This window comes from Gymnoscopelus microlampas (assembly GCF_963454915.1).
Source record: "Gymnoscopelus microlampas genome assembly, chromosome: 11".
NCBI lineage: Eukaryota > Metazoa > Chordata > Actinopteri > Myctophiformes > Myctophidae > Gymnoscopelus > Gymnoscopelus microlampas.
Genome location: NC_139948.1, coordinates 22425956 through 22439392, shown reverse-complemented (window position 1 = coordinate 22439392; position 13437 = coordinate 22425956). Strand labels below are relative to the sequence as shown.

Below are 13437 nucleotides of genomic sequence, written 5' to 3'. Positions count from 1 at the left end.
TTCATTCATCCATGTGTAACTCTCAGTTTACCATTTAAACCCTATATACTTTGTTTGTACTTGGTCCGCGACGTGCTGTGAGCTTGTAGATCTATTTTTGCCAAATGTTCGCCCCCAGAATAGGTGATTATGTGATTAAATACACTGAGGCTTTTACTGTCTATAGTGATATTGTCGTGCATCAGAGAGGGGCTGTGTCTCAGAGTGAATGGTCCAACAGTAGTGTGAAGGAGGCTAATGCCTAAGTCATGCTCAGTCATACGATGGTGTCGCACATCGTAAATAGCCTATCTACTGCGAGGCATTGTGAGCTTAAGTCAGGCTTAACTGTACAATGTCCTCAAAACATTGCAATGGTGGGTTGTTAACAATGTCCAGCTGATATATAAGTGACATACTGCAGGACATTTTGTTATTGGCTGCATTGACCTTTGCCAGAGCGTGCAAAAACCTTATTCTTAACAACAGGCCTACGTGAGTTATGAGAAATTCATGGGGAGGCGTTCTCATGGGACACTGGAACAAAACAAGCAAATAAACATAAGTCTGCTCAGTGCTTCTTTCCTTGTGGAGTAGACAAAGTAAAGACGATGGAAAGATTTCAACCGCTGACTCGTTTACAAACCTTATTTACAATATAAAACAAAATTATGGAATTTAGGTGTGACTTGTTTTTTAGGTTGACCCCAGAATCTCAACATTTCACGGGGCTTTATGTTTGAGAATGGATTTAAAAGCATGACATTAGCGTCCTAGCTCCACGATTCCCAACCTGTGGGCCGGGGCCCACTGCTGGGATATTGCAAGAGGGCCTCCAAATAATTAAAGATGTTATTGATAATATAACAGTATTCCCATTGTTATCTTTACATACACATTATATAAAAGGTTGATGTAAAAAAAAAGTGGTATTTTTTTTAAACCTTGAAAAATGTGTTTCCATTGTGATGTTTAGTTAGGAATTTCCTCTTTGTTGCAGCAGTGGAAATACTGTAACATTTTCAACTTATTTTCTTGTGAGTAGACCAGATTAATTTAACACAACATACGTTGTCCATAATCTACAATGATGGATATGCTGAAACTGCACCCTAAAGTACTGAGTGCGTAACGTAAATACAGACCAGATTGTAAAGATGAACATAGTAAAGCTAAATCATGCACAGTCCAACACACACTCTCTCCAAAGGGTGTAATTCATTGGTTTCCAAATGTTTTCAGCTGAGACCCAGAAGATACATTTGGTGTCACAAAAGCACTATAGTGAATGAAAAAAAGCTGATCTACAAGCTCACAACGCGTCGCAACACAACACGTTGTGAGCCTTGTAGATCTGCTTTTTTCACTATTATTTTTGTTGTTGAAAAATTCTGAAATTCTTTGGGAAAATTATTGCCTTTTTTTTTTAATAGGAAATTCTGATTTTATATATTATTTTCTGAAAATAATAATGAAAACAAATGTCAAGAAAGGCAAAACAATATACCCACGAACCATGAAAAGTGGTCGGCGACCCAACAATATAGGTCCTGAACCAGTGTTTGGGATACACTAGTCTATTTGACAAAAGAAAGGAGAATCACTCCTCAAACTTCATGGCTCCCGCAAAGCCATCATAGGTGAAGGGTTCAAGCACGGGGCTGCAGGTCTCTTTAGCAAGGCATGCCATCCTGTTGTTGTCACAGCTCTGCTCGGTCCCGGGGCCGACGTACACCGAATCAGAAGAATGGATGGACGGGTCCTCGTCAAAGTAGTTGTGGGGGCGCAGGATAACCCCGCCCCCGTTGCCCACGGTTACCGTGTTGGGGATGTCCTCAGCATGTGGGATGTGGAGGAAGCCAGTGGTTACCCAGGCAACCAGGTCCTGAAAAAGGAACATGCAAAACAAATACCAAGATCATGTTGAATGATTTAACTACAATAGGTGGGATTATGTTTTCGACCTGTTTGTGTATCTGTCCACGGCTAATCTCACAAACTGTAACGGACCCGAAGGGGGGTTTCCAGGAGTATAAATGTGGTGTCCCTGATACTTTTATTTTGAAGGACTTCCTGCCAAAACATCAGGTCTGTGAGGCTTTTACTTGAAGAGTTTCCTGCTCACAGGAGCAAATCAGCTGCAATTAGAGTAATCAAGTTCACCTGGTGCTGATGCCAGGGTGGGGCTGCAGCAAACAATAAGATGGGCTTGGTGGTGACTAGAGCATAAAGGACTGTACAGTGTTGCAAATGTTTGTAAACTAATAGACCCTGGAAGGATGGGTTAAGGACGGACGCCAATGGACCCTGGAAGGATGGGTGACGGACGGACGGAAGGTTAAAATGACAAACTATGGAAGCCACACACCATGCCACTGTCTACCACAATTAGCACCTAGCTGGAAGGGGAACAAGGTATATGTCTCTGTTTGATGGTTTTGTTGCACTGTTTATATGATCTTATTGTTATCTGAGTGATCTTATTGTTGGCTTTTATTATCTGAGGGTTATTGCTATAGTTTGTACCTTTTTCATGTATTTACCTTCATGTATTTTTCTATAGAATGGTTTATGCATTCTGTAAGTTAATTTTGTGATATAGGCCCATGGATTTATGGGAAAATGTATTGTGCCATTTGAGATTTGATGACGTTAATGGATTATTGTATTGATTTATGTTATGTATTTTGTGTTTTCATCGCCAGTTTCTACGTTGATTTAATAAAGAACCACCAAAAAATCATCAGTCAGACTTCAGCCTTTTAATGGCCAGCCGGGACCGCTACACAAACCACTCTCCCCATCAGTGCCAAACGCGTTGTACATGCTGCCAGTAGGCCAATGAATCAAATCAAATATGTTGATGGCTGACATCATAGTATTGACGTCATGTGGCCAGTCTATGCTGTCAGTGATCTATGACACCCCCCCCCCCCCTCTTTTGACTTCCATTATAACATTTAAGTTAAATATTTCAAAAAGTATAAAACTTGAAGAAATACATTTGGTCGGTCCACACACACACACACACACACACACACACACACACACACACACACACACACACACACACACACACACACACACACACACACAGAGACTGACCTCGTTGTTGATGCTTTCATTGTCTTCAATGTACTTGCTGAAGTCCACAGCTGGTGTCCAGATGTTGTTCTGACTGTAAAGACTGCTGCTGGTCTGCTCCAAGTCCTTATGTTTAGTGATGGCTACCTTATACCTGAATAGAGATAAAGACTGGTTATGTTAATTTTCTGCTCCATGTGGCTTTAACAATAAAGGCAAAAGAAAGTACATACACTATTGATACAGCGTCAATTTGAAATAGATTTACATTTCCGATTATATGCCACCATGAGTTTTGGACCAAGCAGGGGACCCTGTCCTCTCACCTAGCCCAGGACATAGACCTCTCCTCAGGCTGGCTCTCTGGCAGGTGGTCCCCGGTGAAGCTGATCACTTGAAGCCGATAGGAGCGATTGTGTCCCCAGCGGTTGGTCTGGTTGCTGGCAATGTGGAGGTAGCGAGGGGTCTTGGTGTCGTAACGCAGGGCTGCTTCCTATGAAGTGAGTCAAGGTCAGGAATGCGGTCAAATCACTTTTAACCCAATAGTGTCAGAAGTGGGGTATTTGACACAGTGTGATATTGTGTAAGTACCACTAATGCCTGGCCATCACTAACAAATATATAGACTTAAGAGCATTGCATTACATGTTCCAAAATGTAATAGCCACACAACATAATGTATTATATTGGTTGACCTATTTACTGTAGCTAGTGCCCAGACCATGCAAATGTTTCAAATAACTCAACACAGTCAATATGTACAGTATGCAAGCCCTTTCTACTAAAATGTTTGAGCTGTGTCATTTACTTGTCCACAAAGAAGACATTTCCTTAAGAATAATCATTATGGAATATTATACAAGTTAGAATAAATAAAAAAAAAGAACCAGCACAGTCATTAAAACCTACTTTTCCTGTATTTCCCATTCAATGTCACACAGTCTAATGAAGCATTTTGTGCTGTGAAAAACTATTATTTGAGTTAACAGTGACAGTTGACCTGTTCTGTGTTGATCTGTTTCTCTACCAGCTGAGGCACCATGGCGTAACGTTCAGGCATCCAGGGCAGAGACGTGTTGACATACTGCATGTCTTTGGTCTGGAACACATTCTTCACTCCTGGAGAACACCAAACACAAAAATGCCTTATTTATGTACACATAAAAGTGAACTGTGGTGAATAATTTCAACCAAGATGGATTTATATAATATGTTGGAATTGAGCATAATCCCATTACCCAATCCAACCCAAAGGTGGGTACTGGGTAAGCATTTGATAGATTTATTATCATGTGTGGTAAATTGTATTCTAACTTCAAAGGCATCATCCCTTAGTTCCAGCTCAGTCCCAACGGCCATCCCATTCTATCTATTCTGTGAACCATCAAAGGTTGCCCTTTTCCACTCTGTTTTGGTTGTGACTGAGAAACTATATGTTTGAAATGTTGAGTTCCTTCCACAGCAAGGATGCTCTCAGTGACAGAGGCACAAGAGGGCATTTTTTTTTTATATATATATATATATATATATATATATATATATATATATATATATATATATATATATATATATATATATATATATATATATATATATATATATATTTAAAAAAAAAATTAACACTATTTAACCCATGACTTACAGGTTTGTCTGTCTAGGCTACTCACCCAGCACATCCAGATCCACTTTGAAGTTAATGAAGTGGGTGTGAATGTTCCCCAGGACATTCTTCGCCACCTGGTGTCCATATTTCAGGCTGCCCTCCACCAGGTAGGAAGAAGAGATGTAGCCGGTGGCGTGCACCTTGGTCTCCACCGAGCCGCTCTGGTAGAAGATGAAATCCCACATGTAGTCATAGTTCCCAATAGCCGTGATGGTCCTGAACACCAAGGCACTGTTCACCATTCCTCCGTAGCTGTTGTGGAAAAAGTCAGAGAAGTGCCTACGGAGAGGCTGGCCAACGTTGTGCTCGAAGATGCAGATGGAGTTCTTGAACCTCACGGGTTCGTGGATGTCGATGTAGCGGTACGTGTCGACGTACGTGGCCGCGTAGGGGCAATCCACCCCGCGGACGAGTTCGTGCGCGAAGCGGCCGATTCCGATGCTCGAGTCCAAGAACTTGGTCATCATCATGCCGGGTGTCACCGAACCGTACACCGACATGGCCTCCTGTACGCTCAGCTCGTACACGATCCTCTCGCCCCGGAAGCGCACGTCGAACACCCTCATGCCGGTGAGCGAGCTCAGGCCGAAGGCGAAGCTCCAGTCGAGGTAGAGAACGTGGTTGTCCTTGACGCTGAAGCGTTTCCCCTGATTGATTGATTGAATACTTTATTAACAGTTTGCCAAAAAAAGCACAGAACGTACAGTTCAATACAAAAGGATGCTAAAAGGATTAAACCCAAGAAAGCACTGTGGCTTGTTTCCATTGGGGTCCATGTGTATTCAATTCATCGAAACATTTAATGACAGACAAATATACAATACTATGCAAAAACATCATATAAATGAGTAGTAATCAAAAAGAAAAATATGTACAGTAAACAGTAAACAGTTAAGTTACCTCTGCGTAATGCTGCTGGGGACTCAGCTGCAGTGGCTTACGTCGCGGTTTCAGCGATGAGTAATCGCGCGTTTCCATGTAAGTGATTTTCTCCACTGTACCGTTGTCGTACTGTCGTTTCAGATCCTCTATCGAATCGAAGTATTTGCCGTTGTACATCACCTTCTCCACGCTCCAGTGGGACCTGTTGAGGTGTTGGTGGTTGACCTGCAGCACCAGTGGTGGAAAAAGTACTCGCATTTATTATTTAAAACGTATCAATATCACAATGTAGAAATACTCGGTAACACTTGCTCATAAGGGGTACGTAATTAACGATTAAATAACGCTTAATTAATGATTAACTAATACGTTATTTAAGCATTCATTAATCATAAATTCATCATGAATTCCTTGTCATTCATCATGAATTCCTTGTCATTCATCATCAATTAATGTTTAAGTAACTATGAATTCATATGCGACCCTATTATGGGCCATAGGTGGTGTGTTTGTAGATCTGCTTTTATCGGTTAGTTTTATGTCCAGGATGAGTGCTCATAGGTGGGTAGGATTAGTGAGGAGGTCTCTGATACTGGTTGTTTCAAAACTTCCATGTGGGGCATCGGGGTCTCCCAAGTTGGACTGTCTCACTTTCTCAAAACTGGCACTGTATGCTATTCTTTTGTTTATTAAATTAATAAATTATGTATGTATGTGCAGTATATTATGTATTATGTTATTATGGTTGTCAATGGGGCTTGGAAATGACTCATGTAGTCGGTGGGGCTTGTATAGGATCAATAAAGACAATTGAAATATAAAAGGTGTCTGGTTTTGTTATTTGTGATTTCAGTATTAATTAAACATTATAGTTAATAATGAAATTGCAGTGACTTTACTTTGGCGTCCAAAGATCTAGTAATTAACTAATAAGTAATTGTGTATTAACTAGTAGTTCATGATGAAATTGTTGTGACTTTATTAGAGGAGACAAGTAAGGATGCGAAATTACCTTGGGAAGAAACCCCTCGAGTCTCCTCACTAATCCTATACCCGCCTATGAGCACTCATCCTGGGCATAGAACTGACCGATAAAAGCAGATCTACAAACACACCACCTGTGGTCCATATGGTCGCATATGAATTCATGTATTAAGTAACTGTGGGAGCTCCCGGGAGCAGTATGGGTTAGCGCCCCAGCCTGTGTCTTCCGTGAGGAAGAAGCCCAACAAACCCACGGTGAGGCCTTTAGGAGGGCCATTCAAGCAAGCCGCAAGTGGAGCCTGCAGTACCACCACGGCCCAAGGAACCATCACGCCAGAAGGAAATGTTTGGATCGGGGCGGTGCATCGGATCTGGTGCAGCGCTCAGGTCCTGGACCTGGTGAGACGAAGGAGGAGCCCGGCCAGGGGACAACCCACAGAGCCTAGTCCCTCCACGTGCCAGAGCCTCCCCGAGTCCCGGCAGAGTAGTTGCGGAGAAGCGGACTGAGTGGCCCTGTCTTAGCTATAGGACTGACCGTGGGTAGCTACTGGGACGTAAGTCGGGGCTTGATCAACCCTGGCTGGGTCACATGGGCGAGGGTGTATGTTGTTGCGAGACCCGAAACGCTCTATGACCCCAGGCTACAACACTGATGATACGTCCCAGTTGCATCCATGTGATGTTTTCTTTATAGTTGGAATAACATGCTTAACTAATGATATATTAATTTGGTTAAGTATATACTTCAACATTAATTGATGATGAAGATGATAAATATAATTTCATATGTCAGTATGACCTTAAATCTAAACTGTGTTTATCAACATGAGATGAGATCATATTATTGCAGCCTTACGCTTTCCAGGTGCCTGGTACGGAAAGATCACAGGGCCCCTTTCTCTCTATAATGAGGTATCAAGCTCTCTCTCTTCCTCCCTTGAGTGACATTGCCTGTATGTAAACTGTTGCTTAAATTTACTCTGTACGTATCAGAATGCATTCTCTGAATAAAGCAATGTATTGAACTACGTATTCTCTCCTCATATTTGGTTCCGCGCCACGGTAACTTTAACCGTGGCGCGGAATTTCAGACTCAAGATTTTCCTAGCTATCAGAAGACAAGGAATTCATGATGAACTAGAAAAAGTGCTCCTCAGAGCACAGGTCTCCGCTAGCCAGGTCAGCTAACTTATCGTGGCCTCCTGGTGGCGCTATAATAGGCCAATGTGAAAAGGGTGCCATTTCTTCTTAGGCCTTTCATGGCAAGCGGACACTGCATTCATGATTTGAGGCATTTTGTTCCAAAAATGTGTATTGCTAAATTAGACCTGCTGGTGGCGCTATAACAAGCCAATGTGAAAAAGCATTTCTTCCTTGGCCTAGTGGGAATGTGCGTGCAAAATTTCACAGAAACCGCACGCTGCATTTATGATTTGAGACATTTTGTTCAAAACGGACCTATCCTGAAAACTTTGGGAGCCAATGTTAGCCAATTAGCATGGAATATAAAATGGAATATAACATACGGACACATCCATCTTGATCACATGACTATAGAGATACTATGTGCCGATTTGCGTGATTTTTGGACAAATTCTGAAGAGTATTATCAAAAAATGTGTTTTACAAAAGTCAGCCTCTTGGTTGTGCTATAGAAGTCCAATCTAAAACATTTGGGGCAGAGGTTCGGCTTTGGCATCCAGGGTGTGTGCACAGTTTTGCAGTGACAGCCACCAACAGTGCCAGAGATTACTGTAGCTGCTCACAGACAGATGGACACACGGACAGATGGACGGACAGACAGGGTGCAAAACATAGTCTCGGCGGTGCCTTTCGGCCTGGCGAAGACAATTAATGGTGATTTCATGCATTAGTTAATCATGAATTAAGCGTTAAATTAAGCGCTAATAACGTGTATGAATTTACCCCTTATGAGCAAGTGTTACCAAATTCTCTGTTATTTGGTTAGTAATTCCAGGAATTCTAAATTGACTTGAGTAAAAGTAGGCCTACAAAAGTATTGGCATCGAAATGTAGGCTACTTAAAGCACCTAAAGTAGAAAGTATACACACATTATGCAGAATGTCACATTTCATAAGTTTTCAAATGTATAAAATGTTTTGAAAATAGCAAGCTCAATGCCTGGCATCATGAGGCATTGTGAGCTTGTAGATCGGCTATTTTCAAATGGCCAAAATAGAGGGCTGAAGTGGTTAATGTTTTGTAATGATAATCAAAATGAAAAAAGTAACTAGTGACTCAAGTTTTCAAATAATTGTAGTGGAGTAAAAAGTACAACATGCCTCTGAGATGTAGTGGAGACTAGAAGTAGCCTAGGCTACTGAAAATTGGAAATACTAGAGTAAAGTAAAAAACACTTCAAAATTCTACCATACTTGAGTAAATGCACTTATGTTACTTTTACACCACACTGACCTGCACTTCCAATCCGACCGGGTTAATGTACATCCCAGCCACGTCTCTGAAGAAAGAGACCCACGTGATCCTGTCTCCAGATTTCACCCCGCGGGGCATCTGCTCGAACGGACTCAGCTTCTTGTTCGTGTCCGCGTCGAAACTCTCCTTCAAGAGTTTACCGAGCTTCGAGAACACCTCGCTCTCCAGAAAGACGAACATCTGCGCGTATTCCCCGATGGTGACCGTGCGCGCGGAGATGGGCAGATCGGCGACGTGGTACCTCTCCTGGGTGACTTCTCTGTGGTAGGACGTCTTGGGAAGAGGTCCCACCACGTACTCCTTGATGAGACCCTTTGAGCCGTAGAAGACCACCACGGTCGCCTCTCTCGTCGGCTCCTTGCTGTCTTTGCCGTCCAGGTAGCGCAGCGCCTCTGCCTTCTTGGGCAGAGAGAGGTCTATGAGGAACAAGAAGTTATCCGAGGGTTTTGCGAGCGGACGGTTGATTATGTCCAGGTCTTTCTGACCGAGCATGTAGTCCCGGACCTGCAGGTACTCCTCCCGGGTGAGGTCAGCGAACACCCGGCTACGCTCGTCATGTTTCCCATGCGGGGGGCGCGACGACTTGCCGACGCATTTGGGAACCTTGTTGCTGCCTGAGCTGATGAAGATCAGGACTATGTTGAGTATTACAGAGATGAGGACGAAGAGAATGAGCGCCCATTTCAGTAAAGAATTCATCCCTGCCCAGAGCTATCATTCCACACCACGCACGCACAGAAGAGAGGAGAGGGAGGGGAGAGAGATGCACCCTGCAAGCCACAAGCCAGTGGTCAAAATGATTTGGGAAGAAGAGACCCACCCCAAATGTCTCTAGTCTACATCCATCTCTAAACACCCTGCCCCTCTCAACGCCCCTCAGAAATGCATTCTTTCCCAGTATCTGAAACCAGCTGAGCTATCAGCAAAAAAAGCTCATGCATGTTTTTTCATCAAATCAAAAAAATGTAAAAAATCTGACCATAGGCTACTTAAAGGTAGGGTAAGTGATTTACTTTGGTTAAAATTGTGTTAAATAGCTCTATATTCTGATAATAGGCCTGCTCATTGCTATACAGTGTTTGTTCAGTAAAAGGAGTCTCCCAGGTCTCTCCAGCTCTTTATTAAACAGAAAATGCATTTTCAGTGCTCTCTCCTGATTGGTTTAAATGTTGTCACCTACCTCAAAATGTACTATATTCTGTTTACTATAGAGCTGGAGAAACCCTGAACAAACACTCTGTAGCAATGATTACTATCAGAATATAGTACTTTAACCTTTTTTACAAAAAATATATATATATCACTTACTCTACCTTTAACAAACACAAGTGTAGGCCTATGGGCTACACAGCAAAATCTTATTAGTAAAGTTTAAGAAATTACTCATACCGGACAATATCATTTCAAAGTTACAATATAGCTATAACTCCATGTGATCAATCAGCTTCATCTTCCTCCAGTGGTCCTGTGGTCTATCATTGTATGATGAAGTTTCAGAAAAATTAGCATGGCCTTTGGGGCTAAATGGTAAATGATCTCTATACCACAACCATGTTGTTTTATAGGCCAATAAGGGCTGCAGCATGCTTATGTCTGCTGCTAAGCATGCAAAGTGGTGTGTCACGACGTGAAAGCATCCATGCATTCCTTGCCTTTCTCTGAAAAGCCACAATCTCATCAATATTCACTGGCTCATGGAGGTTTCATTTTTTGACGTACACATTTTTGTTATGCTGGGATTGTACGTAATTGATCCAAGTGTTTTTCATAAAACTCTAAATGACCGAAAAGTAGGCAGAGCTTTGAGGAAAATGTGCTCCTCATGAGGCATAATGTGTAAATAATTTAATGGCTGCAGTCAAACAGAGCTTGAGTTATGCCTGTTTTACTTTCAACGCTGTTTGGTATGATCCTGGCTTCTTAATCTGTGTTTACACAGGAGGCGAAGCTTCACCCGAGTTGGTATCGTTCAACTTCAGCCAAGATGAGAAAGAGCAAATGTTGCACTTGTTGTATCATGCGTGACACAATGTTCTCCTCATGTGTGCCGCCCGATGCAACGTCACGTTAGCGCCTTTGCACTGACTTTGTACGCAATGAAAAACATATCTTTGCCTCCTGTGTGAACGCAACATAACATTCTGCATATTTTCGTAAAACACATTTTTTGATATTACTCCGACAGATTTTGTCCAAACATCACGCAAATCGTCAAAACGTGGAAGAGCCAAGGGGCCTCCAGATGATTAGCTTATTGTGCAATATTGTTTCTCACTCAACAGTAAACAAACCAACATACAGTATAAGTGTATACAGGGTATCTGCACATTTCTAAAGTTACAATTTAATTACTTTTAAGACTATTACCAAATTGGCCAAATTGTCAAATATTACGTAAGAAAGAGGCAAGCATGCTGATTGGCTATATAGGCATCTAAGGTTTACAGGAGTGGCTCGTTTTGAACAAAATGCCTCAAATCATGAACACTGCGTCCGATTGCAAACACAAAACTATATTCTACACTCCAACAAATCAACATAATTTGTGTCTATGCAATAACTTCATCAATCAATTTCTACAGATTTCCCTCACCTCTATAATGACTGATTTCCAAACATTGCTGGCCCACAATAACCTACCTGACCTGGCGGAGACCTGTGCTCCAAGGGGCACTTTCTCTAGTTAACACTCAGGCTTTACTGTGTGAAAAACTAATCTAAGCGGATAGCCACAAATAGCAACCTATTTGACCTAAGGTGACACAAATCTCTCACTCCATTTCCTTCTCATTCATAGGCTACTCTCTCACACTCACTAATTTGGACACACGGGTCCAGAACAACAACAATGGACGGAGAAGTGTTTCTCTAGTTCTGTGGGGTTGCAGGGAAAACAATCGTTATCTTGATTGGGTTGCCGTCGCCCACTGTGTCCTTAATTGTTCGCCGTTGGGAGTATCTTTTTTCCTTTCCCCAGTTCAGGCGTAGGGCCAGCATTCTCTCTGTGAGGTTTTGATGTAAGTGAGTAGCCATGGGAGTTTTTGCCAGACCTAGTAGGGAACAACGAACAAACACTTAATCAGGTTTACATCTCACATATTCTCCTGCAGTTTACAACAGCATGTAAAAGGAGACAAAATAGGCCTACAGTAACATCTGGATGAAAGTTGAATCAAAAAAGGTAGGCAATTTGTGCAGCTGCTTAATAGCAGTAAATTATTGAGAACTAGACCATACCCGGTGAAGGGCGCAGGCGAAAGTAGTTGCAAAGTTGGGGTTAATGCACGTCCTGTCGCGCGGTTTCTCCCCCGCGCGCGCCCCGTCGTGGCGCCCCCCCTATTTTTAAGTATTTTTACTGTTTTTCTCAACTTTTAGGTATTTTTAGTGTTTTTATCAATCTTTAAGTATTTGTACTTTGTTTTTCAACTTTGAAGTATTTTTACTCATTTTCAGTACTTTTAAGTATTTTTACTAATTTTCAGTACTTTTAAGTATTTTTACTCATTTTGAGTACTCTGAATTATTTTTACTCAAGGTATTTGAGTATTCTCTCCGTCCCTCTCTCTCTCTCTCTCCATCTCCCTATTTTCACAACGCATTGCGAGGCATTGTGAGCTTGTAGATCTGCTATTTTCACAACGCATGGCGACGCGTTGTGAGCCTGATGATGAGCTATTTTCAAACATTTTAGTACTTGTACTTTTGGAACTTTTAAGTATATTTTGATGGCAATACTTTTGTACTTTAGGCCTTTTACTTGTGTCAGAGTACTTCTACATTGCAGTATTGATACTTTTACTTAAGTTGAAAATGTGAGGACTTTGTCCACCACTGGGCGTTTTTTTAATGTTATAGGGGGGTGTTGTGATTTATTTCATATAAATGTAATTGCAGGAGTAGTTAAAACAGTTAAAAAAGGAATGTATTAATTTAGAGTTTAAGAAACGCATATGATTATTTCATTGCATGGTGTGTGTATTTGTTGCAACCTTTATTGTGAAGGAACCACCGGAAGTGCTAAGCTATTCATTCCGTGTTTGTACATCCGGTAGATGTGTTGTTGTCGTTCGTGCTGAAAGCACGTTGATTGGGGGACAGGGCCACTACCATGATCCGAGGCTTCTGGTGGCGCAGTAGGCCGCGATTCCCGCGAGCTGCGTCCATTGTGTCACAGTCAGAAACCCCCAGAAGTCACCAAATGAACACTGTTCAACGGGCTAATTAGTTAGCATTGATGACATTGACCACACTGATGTTCATACAGGTTGTTGATAAGATGTTTAACGTAGCTGTTAGCCGTAGCATGCTAATTGCTAACGCTACCCAGTTGCAAATTTGGGGTTAATGCACGTCCTGTCGCGCGGTTTCTCCGCCGCGCACGTCCCCG

The 13437-nt window shown here is 42.1% G+C and overlaps 1 protein-coding gene across 1 annotated transcript in view; it reads right to left on the bottom strand.

The window, feature by feature from the left end:
* The window catches only part of aoc2 (amine oxidase copper containing 2), a 10175-nt gene extending 322 nt beyond the window's left edge, over positions 1–9853 (bottom strand). Inside the window, exons 1-7 of the mRNA XM_084072117.1 lie at positions 9030–9853; positions 5627–5833; positions 4731–5373; positions 4064–4182; positions 3390–3556; positions 3085–3217; positions 1–1864 (exon numbers count right to left, since the gene is read on the bottom strand). The exon at positions 1–1864 is cut by the window's left edge and continues 322 nt beyond it. Of these exons, the coding sequence (XP_083928243.1) occupies positions 1580–1864; positions 3085–3217; positions 3390–3556; positions 4064–4182; positions 4731–5373; positions 5627–5833; positions 9030–9749 (2274 nt within the window). The 5' untranslated portion in view covers positions 9750–9853 and the 3' untranslated portion in view covers positions 1–1579. The remainder of the gene's footprint in view (positions 1865–3084; positions 3218–3389; positions 3557–4063; positions 4183–4730; positions 5374–5626; positions 5834–9029) is intronic.
* Between the last annotated feature and the right edge of the window lie 3584 nt (positions 9854–13437).